The sequence below is a fragment of the Myotis nattereri genome, assembly GCF_964212035.1.
Source record: "Myotis nattereri genome assembly, chromosome: 2".
NCBI lineage: Eukaryota > Metazoa > Chordata > Mammalia > Chiroptera > Vespertilionidae > Myotis > Myotis nattereri.
The window spans coordinates 204178950-204191609 of NC_138076.1; the positions used below are offsets into that span (position 1 = coordinate 204178950).

At 38.1% G+C, this 12660-nt stretch overlaps 1 protein-coding gene across 1 annotated transcript in view; it reads left to right on the forward strand.

Moving 5' to 3' along the window:
* POLR3B (RNA polymerase III subunit B) overlaps positions 1–12660 on the forward strand; it is a 107927-nt gene that overhangs the window by 80208 nt on the left and 15059 nt on the right. The window contains exon 24 of the mRNA XM_081082846.1: positions 12291–12394. Coding sequence (XP_080938972.1) covers positions 12291–12394 — 104 coding nt within the window. The remainder of the gene's footprint in view (positions 1–12290; positions 12395–12660) is intronic.

The window sequence follows — 12660 nt, forward strand, 5'->3', positions numbered from 1 at the left end:
AGTGAGCATTGTGCCTGGCACATACGTATTTAATGGTAAAGAAAGGATAGCAAGATCATTAACAGTGGCTGTTACTCATTCTACTCTTCAACCTTGAATCTTACCCTCACCTTTGCTTATAAATTGCTAGTGTGATATCTTTTTTTTTTAAATTGATAATATTATAATATTCTTACTGATTTTAACTCTTTATTTGCCAAGCAAGTATATCCAATATTACAATTTGTTTGGTCAAATCAATCCAGCCTTAATTGTCATTCCATCAATGAAAGTTTTTCAGACTAAGATACTATTTCATCAAAAGTATTTTAGTTCAGTTGATAGATGCAGAATTATTTTACCCTATCAGTATTTTATAAGAGTTGGTTCCAGTATAAGTCTGAATTTGACACCTTGCTTTGTACAATTTTCTAAGATGCTAACTCTTAATACCTTTTGAGTTTTTTAAAACATATCTTGAGATTTTAGTTTTTTCTGCTGCTTACCAGTGACAATGAAATTCTGTTTCTTCTTCTCTCTTGGTCTTGATAATTTCTGAGATACACTCCTAAGTCATTCTGGGCTCATCATAACCTTGTTTACAGGCTCAGTTTCACTTGACCTATTATCTGGACAAGAGCAAAGCTTGATATTCTTATAAAATGTCAGCACTGGAAGCTTTACAACAGTGTACACCACAAGAAAATATCTATTCTGAATCAGTTTACAAACTTCGCATATCCCAAATCCTTGTGCTTTATTCCATCAGAGTATTGTACATTCCTGAAGGCTGGCATACATTTCAGTGATTATCCACTGTGTTCTAACTCCCCTAAACTTTCTGAAGACAAGGACTATGTCTTTATTTTCATGAAGTCTGACAGAGCCTCTTTTATAGCAGTTATGTAATAGATAGTCGATAATGGTTGAATATGTGAATGAATTGAAGGTAGAGGAAATAGAAAGGGACAGATTCTCTACTCTTAATGGATTGGTTTTACATAGGTTTTGATCTATTATATGTGACTATGTGTATGAATAATATGGACAAAGCAGTACTTTTGAAAATGGAAAAGCACACTTGATTAGTCAGTTCCTATAAATACAGCCCTCTACATAAAATGTCAGTAAATCTTTGCGCTATAGCATTTTTCAAACTATTAATATGATACAGATAATTGTATCATTGACAGAAGTGGTTTCCAACTTCCAATGACCTAAAACTTCAGCTTTTAGAGATCTGTTCAGTCTTCGGGGGGCTTTGACTTGTACAGCTCTGTGTGAAACCGAAAGAAGTCCTCCTGGGTTTAGATGACCTTTCGTTTGTGGTGAGGAGTTTATCTTGCTAGTTTTCCTTTTCCAGTTGGTTTTTAATCCAAGGTTGAAAACCTTCTGATTAGTCTAGATTTCCTTGGTATTTCCTCCTTTTACAGCTTCATCAGATTTATTGAAAAGATTGAGAAAAAAACAGCAAACAAAAAATAGATACTGTAACCTTTTAATAGAGTATTATAAGGAAGGAATGACATAGAACCCTTAACTGAACGTAATTTTCATTTCCTTTAAGTATAATTTTTTATTAAATAATAAATGCACATGGTTTAAAAAGGTCAAATAGTACAGAAAAGGAGGGTTTGTACTAAAGAACATCAGTCTTTGCCTTTCTTCCAGTTCTGCTTCCCAGAAGCAATTTCTTCTCATTTTTATCTTCACAGTTTGTAGTGAATTCCTTAGACAGCTATATATTCATTCATCCATTTTAGATATTGATTTCCTATTCTATGATAGATAGCAGGACCTACCACTTTGTTACCTCTCTTCCATACTCTTCACCTCTACTTCCAGCACAGATTTATTATAATTTGGGGGTATTTAATTATTTAGATTCCATTACTATTACTACATAAATATTCTTCACTTCCCAGCCAAACAGTTGTTGGATGCGTTTCCTTTGTTTTATAACTTTTTTTTTTCTGAAGTTAATAATTTCATATTTTTATTTGCTTAATTTTTCTTACACCTATTACCATTCTTCTATACCATTAGCAGTCTCTCAACAATTGTCCACACAATCAATAGTTTTTTCGACCATATTTCCCCCTAGAAGATTTTCTTCATAATGTCCCCAAACACAAGGCAAGTAAAGGCAAAAATAAACGAATGGGATTTACCAAGCTGAAAAGCTTCTGCACAGCAAAAAAAAACCACCAACAAAACATATAAAGACAACCAACCGAATAGGAGATATTTGCAAATAATAGCTCCTGCAGGGAATAGCCCATTACCACTCTGTCCCCTGGATTGCCATTTTCCCTGAGATTTCCCTTTGGGTAAGACATAGCCTTTTCCTGAGTCTTACTTGAATACTAATATTTCTTAATATATCTTTTCTGTTTCCTCCTTAAGTGGTCATCTTCTTAAAATTCCTATTCTTCCTGGATAAACAACTTTACATAGTACTTCTCAGCCACCAATCCAGAGTAAACCCTATTCCCCAGATACTTTGTTCCAGAAATGCCTGCCAAACTCATATAAAGACATACTGCTAACATAGAGCTGTGTTTTTCCGGTATCTCTTCTAAAATCAACTCATTGTAAAACATTATTCCCACTCCCTTTTTTGATTGGTGTTCTAGTCAGGTTTTATTTTTATTTTATTTATTTTTAATCTTTATTGTTGAAAGTATTACGTATGCCCCCCACCCCCATTGACCCCTTCTAGCCTGCCACCACCCCCCACCCCAGGTCTTCAGCACTTTATTGTCTTTGTCCATGGGTTATACATATATGCATATACTCTGGTCAGGTTTTAGTAGTCTTAGTTAAAATTCAAAATCTGTTAAGAATTTGAGCAGATATAAACGGAAATAAATTTTTGAGCCCTCAACTTTGACCATTCTCCTGTTCATCTGGCTAAGCTGTGATAGTTGGAACCAGAAACGGGACAGTGAGCTGTAGTCACGTGCATGGGCACAGCTGGCAGTGTCTCCAAGAAGCCACACAACAACCCAGCCCTTAGTGTGGGGGCCAGAGAGGAACTGGATCAGACCTAAAAGTTGGATGTTGGCAAGGAAAATGTGAATGAAATGAAAAATGTAGTTCACAATATTTATGCTATTTGTGGTTGTCATGACATGAGCTGATAAAAATTGATAGTGTTGTGAATTTTCAGGGTGTATGTGTCACACCATGATCCTGCAGTGATTTGTTTGTGATTGGTCTAGATACATGCCACGGTAGGACCCGTAGTTAGTTGAACTTAGTTTTCACTCTTGATGTGGAAAGTTGTTTGGAAATACTGTTTTTTCTTTATAGCACCACCTGCAAGCTAACACATGTGAAAAATGTAAAGATTATTTTTATTTAGGGTCTCTTTATGCCTACCTCTTTTCCCCTTTGCATTAGAGCATTAAGTTTGTATTCTTGATGTTCAGAAAGCAACATGGCCGTGTGTGTTGCCTGATTTTTATCTTTTGTTAAAAGTTGACTTTGAGCCCTAACCGGTTTGGCTCAGTGGATAGAGCATGGGCCTGCAGACTGAAGGGTCCCAGGTTCGATTCCAGTCAAGGGCATATACCTTGGTTGCCGGCACATCCCCAGTAGGAGGTGTGCAGGAGGCAGCTGACCGATGTTTCTCTCTCATCGATGTTTCTAACTCTCTATCCCTCTCCCTTCCTCTCTGTGAAAAAAAAAATCAATAATATATATATATATTTTTTTAAAAAGTTGACTTTGAGAGAGCTGTTGTTAAAGATTCTTTTGGTCTATGCATAGTGTATAGGTTGAATTTCTGCAGGTAATGCCTCTTAAAATATCCTCTCTAATAATCAGAGGAGACTTGATTTAATTTCACAGAACATGAGTGTCTATCCTTCTCAAGCCTGAACACTTCAAAGCTGGTAGGATAATTAGTAGCTAAATGAAACAAATGTGAAGAGGAAACGAAACAGCAGTGGTTTATGTTATAAAAGAGCTGAGGAAGATTGAAGAGGACAGAATGAGTGGATGAACTGGAGCAGGAGAATTAGTACTATTTGGGGATCAGTATCAGTGCTGTGCCATAAGCAAAGATTAGGTGTAATTGATCAGAGAAGTCCCACTGAAGTGAACGTGTTTGATCAGTAGCTGTTAAAAATGTGACCCAATAAGTAGTGTTGCCTTCTATGACCTCAAGAATGGAAGATGACTAAACAGAAAGCCAAGCATGCAGGAAGGAGAAAGTGTTTCATAAAGAAGAGGGGTCCCAAATAACATAAAGACTATTCCAACTTGAGAAGCAGTCAGGGCTCACTCACAGCACACCTCCTAGATAATGGAATTCCAGTGCAGTTTTCTAATGAGAAATTCAAAGGTTAATAAAGTACAGTCCTCTTTGGGTCTTTAGAAGTCCATGATGTACCTCATCAATAAATGCACAGTGAATCCCCCCCAAAGAGCTGCGTCTTTGATCAAGAATCTTTACAACAGTTCATCCTTTTGTGGAATGCAAAGTACTGAGAAAGGTGAGATGATCTATATATATAAAAGCCTAAGCAACTGTTACTACTGAACCTGTCGACCAGTTGCTATGATGCACACTGACCACCAGGGGGCATATGCTCAATGCAGGAGCTGCCCTCTGGTGATCAGTGCACTCTCATAGCCAACCTCTCACTGCCAGCCAACTTCCCCTGGTTTCTCCCACCGGCCGGAGGCCCCCAGACCCCGGCCAGCAGCCACCAGGCCCTGATAGGCTCTGATAGCCGGCCAGGCCTAGGGACCCCACTCATGCATGAATTTTGTGCACCGGGCCTCTAGCTTAGTAATAACCTTCTATGCACCAAAGCTGTGAGTTTGTTGCGTGTTTGTTTTCAAGGGAAGGAACGTTTTTTAGTTTTGTTTTAATTTCAGTTGGAAATAAATATTAAAGCCCTAAAGTCTTAATATCCTTTCCAAATGCTCTGGACTTCTGGACACCTTGAGGCCAGACTTATATGATAGATGCATAATCATGCTCCATAGAGGGAAACAGAGTAGAATGTAGGTCTGGAATGTTCTTCATGTTTTCTCTTCATATTCTTTCTTGATCTCTTTATGGAAGGAGTTAAAGTTAGGAAGAGGCATCCACATATAATGTGGATTGGAGTTGTGTTTGGAACTAGACTGTTTATTAAAATCAAAATAACTTATGTAAGCCTCTTGAACCTTGGTATAAGTTCTGTGTGAAGGTAACTCATCAAAAGCAGACATCTTTATCTTGGGCCTTGCTTTTTCTGATGCTTAGTTCACTTATTAAAAGAGTGAGCAGCCCTAGCTGGCTTGGCTCAGTGGATAGAGCATCAGCCTGCGACTGAAAGGTCCCAGGTTCGATTCCGGCCAAGGGCACATGCCTGGGTTGCAGGCTCGAACCCCAGTGGGGGGCATGCAGGAGGCAACCAATCAATGATTCTCTCTCATCATTGATGTTTCTAACTCTCTCTCCTCCCTTCCTCTCTGAAATCAATAAAAATATATTTTTTTTTAAAAAAAGGGGTGAGCAGATTTCCAGCTCTTTTGTTTTTTAATTCTTTAACAACAATTATCTGTCAGCCTAAGGAATTCCCAAGTTTCATTTCAGTGCTCAGGCAAACCAAATTATTATATTTTCCTCTTGCTTTTGCTGCCGTTCACAATGAGGGAGGAAACCGTGGACTCCTTTGATGTAGGGGGAAAGCAATATATCACTTCCCTGAAAACACTTCTCAGGCTCTCATGTGAAAAAGGATTAGCACCTCAACAAAGGTCCTGTAGATCACAGCACTGGGCAGCAATACCAAACAGTATTCCTAAGGACAAGAACTGTATTTGAGCAAGAGTGTCCTGGCAAACAGAAGTTTTTAATAACTGCAAATCTGAGATAATGGCACACACTCCTCAGTATCTCCCCTAAATCCTCAGATAGCTCTTTAAAATAGAGTAAAGTCACCCTTTGTTTTAAAGTAGAAGTACAGTCTTATCAAAAGACTTTTTTAATGGGATGATTCTGTGTATCTTTGGTTCATAAGGATTATGCATTTATGGATAAAAATGTTTGGAAGATTTATCTTTGACCCTCTCATTAAAATTTTCATATGAGGTCACTTGCTTTCACTTTGCATTTAAAAAGTGATTCAACAACCTGGTGAATTAATTTATTAAGACTTTGATTAAAGAATTTATATACTAGGTATGAAGAGGCTGTGGGAAGTAGGAAAATTTTAATTTGTGTGTGGCAGAAAGCCGAGAGGAAAGTTTATTTGTTAAATAAGGTTTGGGTAAAAGTTTTGCTTTTTCCACACCTTTATTTATTTCCTTTTTCTAGATTATGCTTTCTAAAACAGAATGAAAAGACTCTGATTTAAAGTAATAATAATAATAACAACACCTTGTACTCATGTAGCACTTGAGACTGCCTAAAATCCTCTCTGCTAGACTGAAGCTTCAAAGTCGGATATCTTTGGCTCCCTACTTTGCTTGATCCTGCTTGAATGAAAGATTCCAAGTGGGAGGGGAGAAGGGGCCAATGGAGCTAATAGTGTGAGCCCCAAGATAAGGTGTGTTGCCAAACGATCCGTCAGAGTTTGGGTCCAAAAAGAAATTCTGGCAGCTGTTGCTTAAATGTTAGAAATCAGGATTATTTTGTCCACATAGACACCTTTATTATAAGGAGATTTTATTTAATTTACTATTTTAAGAACAAATTTTGGTCTTCAGCAGCTAGCCAGTAACCCTCTGACCTTTCAGTAAATATCCAACTAAAGCTTTGAAATTAGGGCGGTTAGTGTTTTATGGCCCAGAATAAAAATCTCCAATTCTGTTTCCAAATAGTGTAGCCCCAACACATTTTATTAAGCTCTTGACACATTCAGCCGTGTGTATTTTGTAAAGTTCCTATGGTTATTGTTTTACAATAGCTGCTTCCAGAAGCATTGTAAGGGTTTCAATTAATCAGCCCTTTGTGTGCTTCAGACTATGCAAATTTATCACATCAACCATTCAACTGCTCATGGGAAAGCCATGTAAAAACTGTATTGTCTTCTAGCGCCTCCTCTCATTTAGAGTGATGTTTTAATAAGAAAGCTAATCAAGTTTTCTTATGCATTATTTATCTGTTAACATGTAAGGAAGAGCCGAATTAAAATTATGTCAACCGGGATAGTGGCAAGTGATGTGATAGATCTGGAAGTGATTCAACAGCAGAACAAAGCTAATATGATTCAACAGTTTTGTCTCCTTCCCTCCCCCTTGGGATTATTTAAGGTGGTGTTGAGGAAAATAAAAGAAGGTTAATTCAATCACTGGAAAGAGGGAAAGGAAGAAAGGGAATAACCACCTGTGTTAGCTTTCACGTTTTGATTTAGAGATTTACATTTCTGAATATATAAAGGCTTATGGAGATGAGCTTATTCAAAGCAAAAACATTTTTTTTTTTTTTTTTTTTTTTTTTTGCTTAATACGAACAGTCAAACTTGAAAGCATTCCTGCTGCTTCTTTGGCTCCATTTACCACTATATTCATCAGCAGTAAACTGCTCCACACTGGAAGTCCTCAGCCCCAATCCTGTGAAGTTCTTAAGTTCTTAGGAGACACTGTCCTGGTCATGTGAAATTATCTGCACAGCCCAGCCAGAGTGAGCTTCTTTTCAGCTCTTCAACCAAAGTTAGTGCAACTGCACTTGATTCTTCCATTCATTGAGTTGGTCACCTTTGCTTTTGCTAGTTTGCTTCCTGCTGAGAATAATTAGGTTTCTTATATAATAATAATTCCTTGAATTTAGATGCCGCCTTTCTCTAAGGACCTTAAAGTACCTCTCAGACATTAGTACCCCTCATCTGTTCTTTTGACACAATTGCCCCATGAGATAGGTGCTAATTATCCCCATTACAAAGACCAAACAACTAAGTCTTGCCAGAAAGTGATGCTTTCCCTCCACCCGCTAGGAAACACAATGTCAGTGGAACAGCAGAGAGTCAAATTAAGGTCACCGGATTCCTTGATCTCCTGCCCTACATAGATCTGAGAATCCAAGAAGTGGTGAGTCCTTTACAGGTGACATTCCCCACACACACATTTATGAACCTCATTAAGACCAGGCATTGCACAGAGATCACTCCTTTACTAAACATCAGCCCTCCTCCTGCACTATGACTGATAGAGAAAAATCACAGCATCACTTCACCCTTCATTTCGTGCAAAGTGTCAAACTGGGCAGAATAAATAGCCTTGTCTAACAGGCACTTGCAGAAAGCAGAGCATTAGAATGTGGCAAGCTGAATTGTATAAATGTTTTCATTTTCAGTATTCAGTCAGGTTAATCTGCAGGCCTCCTCTCAAGTGGAGTTGTGTCCCTGAGCCTCTTCCTATGTCCCCACCTCCATCACAGCACTTGTCACATAGCAGCTGCTTGGTAATTGAGGGAAATGATTCTCTCGCTCAAAGAAGGAAGAGTAAGAACATATATCACCCTCGGAGCGGTACATTCAATCCCAAAGTGGTTATGGAAGGTAGTCTTGCTAAAGGAAAAAAATTTTAAGTTAAAAAGTGAAACAGTGTGATATTAAAATGAGGCCTGGCTGTCGACAAAGTAGAAAACCATTTGCTTGTGGGTTGCTAAAACATTGAAGTCCCATCAGAACATCTGTTGAATCAGCGATGTTATTAAGTTGCTTTCCTTTCTTGATACGGTATTAGAATGCTTTAGTTTTTCCTTACCATTTTTATTACATCCTTACCTTCTTTTTTTCTATTTGAATTGTGATAGGACCATTACACTAAAACTAATTTTTAAAAAAGACTTTTGAACAAGTCAGTTGCTGTTTATAATTAGAAACACTTTCTAAGAATGATTCATCAGATTAACTGGAGGTTTTTTTGTGTGTTTTTTTTGCTGGGTAAACCTATTCTTTAAGTGATTTATATGTTGTTCTGCTAGGCCATGAAAATAGAAATAACAAATTGGTGTAAGAGCCTCTAGTGTCTGGGGCATGACACTGAGGGAACTGTGACAGTGGGTCCCCAAATTTGCCTTTCCTGAGCGGCTTGGCAGTCAGACTTGCAGTTTCTTTAGACTCCCTAAATTCTCACCTTTACAACTTGAAAATAAGATAAATGGTGATAGAATAATTTTATTTTGACTGGGTCTCTATAGAACCTTTCTGCTCTTTTTGTGTGCCAGTTTTTCCTTATTATCTATTTTCATTTGTTAAAATTTTGTACTATAGTCTATGGTCTAATTCCCAGTGGCCCCTATAAGTACATTAAATGTTTTCGGGCCTGTTAAACTGTTGTATTTGCATTTCATTGCCAGGAGGTTGTGCTGTATACAATGGGGTTGAGACACAGGCATGGGCCAGGGGATGAAATTTTATTTTAAAATCTGAAAGGCTGTGTAAGCATTTAAGGTATGAATCAGTAGTTGTTCTACAACAGCTTCCATTAGATATGGTTTATTTGTAGTCCATCCTCTTTTCAAGGACCCAGGGAGTATTAACACACTGAGGTGTACTGCATATCATTTACATTTTTAAACCAGCATTTAAAGAAAAGTGACTATAACCTTTAAGAGTTTATTTATAGAAAGAGATTTTATGCTCTGTTCCTGGAAATAAATTACATTTTCTTATTTGAAAATAAAAGGAAGCTTCCTGCTATGATTAAGGATTTGAATAATTCTGAAACAGAGAATACCATTTCTTAAAAAAAAAAAAAAAAAAAAGTTTGGGTCTGAGATTGAGAGCTCTCTTCTCCCCTAATGTATTCAGTAAAATGCAGACTTTTAACAATCATCTGTCTAATTTGAGATTTGAGATCATCAAATTCTGTCTAAATATTTTGTTTTAACTTCTAAGCTCATTATGTTTTCTTTGTGTTAACTTGTATTAAAATCTGTCAGCTATGACTGGTCTCATAAGCACAGTCAGCGGACCAGAATAAGTTAATTATTTACTTGTGTCACTAGTGCTCTCCATCTAATGAAATGCACAGCTGTGTTAGATCTGCAGTTGGATGTGTAGCTTCCATTGTTCTGCAAGTCAGCAGAGGGTAGAAGCCGCAATGATGGAGAGCCCTCAGTTCTTTCTGCTGTTCTGGCTTTCTGTGTCGATTTCATGGATCTTTTATCATTCACTTTCACACAAAACAAACAACACAGGGCTGTCTGCTATGGGAACCATCTTGGCATATAAAAGGGTTTCAGAGCCTAAAGTAATTTTAAGTTAGCTAAGATTTAATTTTTGGCTTACAGGTGCCCTTGATTCAGATGTGGCCAATGCGGTTCCTCTAATGGAATGAAAAAAATCTGAAAGTTACTTATATGTAGTTTTAAGTGCAATGTCAGAAAAGTGCTAGTTAGAAAATAACTTCCCCCAAAGGAAGTTCTATGCTAAATATTAATCAGATTTCAACCAGAGTTATTAGAAATTCGGATTTTAGGGGAAAGAGCATTGCTTTCATTTTAAAGTTACATTTGCTGGAATTAACCTGTTGGCTAAAAGTGAGAATGGAAAATGCAAATCATCCCTCTCCTTACCCCCCTCCAGTATAAGTATGCCATGCTTCCTCCTTGGGTTTGGTACCTCCTGCCCCTCACTCCACCTTCTCTTGTTGGAGGGTAAACAAGCAGCTTCCTCCTTAGCAGCCGCAGGCATCCATCCCCTGTGAACTACTGCTGGAGGGGTGCTGAAGTTTTTTTTGGTTTGTTTTTAAGGGATGTAGCTGAACCCTCCAGAATGGCATTCTCACCCAGCCACATCCCACCACTGGCCTCTTTAAGATTTGCTATTTTTAACATTTTGTTCACTGCCAAACAGTGTTGTTATCTGTGCATCTACAATTTCATCTCTTTCAGAGTAGACTTCCTAGTAGCCCTAGTGTTTTGTCAGATAATTTCAGTGTGGACAAGATGGATTTTCAGAGGGAAGAGATGAGGGTCACACACTGTGCTTGATTTAAATTCTAACATGTTGTAGCTGAATTTGAAATAAAGCGAACTGAATGTTTCTGCTCTTCGTGTAGGAAAGCATACTTTCTTTATAACAAATGCAATTTCAGCCAAAAAGCCAGTTAAACTACCTGCATACAATGGAATTCAAATCCATTAAACCTAATTGCCATATTGTTGGCAACCACTAGAAATCAGAGTATTAATAACCAATGTTAAATAGGCAAATGGCGTCCTTTTTCTTTGAACATCACCAAACTTTTATTTTAAAATAGTGTAAGTGCGTATGTAGAAATCAAACTGAGCAATGAAAAGTTTCTTTAAGAGCAATTTCTTTTCAATAGGTACGGGTAATTTATATACCCAGGAAAAGGAATTTTACTAAATATAAAAGCATTTTTTGGGTCCAATGCCATTCAATAATAGTTTTTCAATTCTAGATTATATAGATTGTGGTTAACAATCTAAATTATACTCCTATTCCTCCTACCAAGAAAAGGATGTAAGAGGAATTACCAAGTATTTAATCAAAAAAACTTCCTACAAGTTAGAATACTGTTAAAGGAGTAATAATGTACAGTTAATTTAGGAGTCTATTAGTGGTGTGTGGAGTTGGTAGATTTTTGTTTTGTTCTGTTTTCATTCTTAGGATACATTTATAATTTTAGTCTTTTCTTCCAAGAATACTTTGTTATTTAATTTTATTGTTCAACTTTACAACTTCAATCAAAGATCATTTTTGTAATGAGTTGTAAGTTATAGGAATTAAAATTCTTTAGGGCAGTTTAGACTCAGCCAGGGAAGCCTGGCAGAAATCAGCCAACCAGCTAGCACTCTGCAGCCAATAGGCAGTCCCATCAGCACGTCAGCCACACACGAGTACTTCTTGTCACAGGTTTTTAAAACCATAATTTAAACACAACCCTCATTCAATCAGTTCTGTGTTTGGTGGTCAGAGAACTTGGATTCCTGTGATTTGAGTGCAATGTGTAGCAAGTCATGGACAAGATGACAAGGACTGAAATTGCTGCTGACTTGAAGTTTCAGGGACATTGACAGGGCTAGGACCCAGTGAAGTCGCTGCTCTTCCATCTCGGTGGCACGAGAGGTTGGGTGAGCTGCCTGACAGCACCATTGAGTGTCGCGCCAGCAGGCCAGGCCACAGGCTGCACTGCCTTTCTGTAAGGACAGCCATTTTTGAACTATTCATCTAGCGGGATTATTGGAAATTGCTTTTGTTACTCTTGATAGAGACGATGGGGCAGGTTTGAGAGTAGTAAAAATAGAGATGGCGGCAGGGAGGGCCCAGTTAACTACTGTATTCTTCCTTTCTGCCAGTTTGCTTTACGTGGCATGAAATCTTCTCTTCCCCCAGGTGTCTGCGGTTTGATCGTCCCTCAGGAAGACATGCCGTTTTGTGACTCTGGCATCTGTCCGGACATCATCATGAACCCTCATGGCTTCCCATCACGAATGACGGTCGGGATGGTTTTCAGAGGCACTGCTCTTAAGGAAGAAAGCTGGCAGTTGATTTGCAGTTAGTGGGTGTGATGGGACCCTGAAACTGATATTTAGAAAGGGCCCTTTGACCCCTCGACAGATAACTAGGTTCTCAGCTCCTGACAATGCTGGACGACTCTCCTCTCCAGAGCGAATGTGGAGCAAGTTTGCCCTTCCTTTTGAGAGCAGTCTTCTGGGTGGCAAACTTACTCCTCAGAAAAGAGAGCCCTTTGTATTGAACCTAA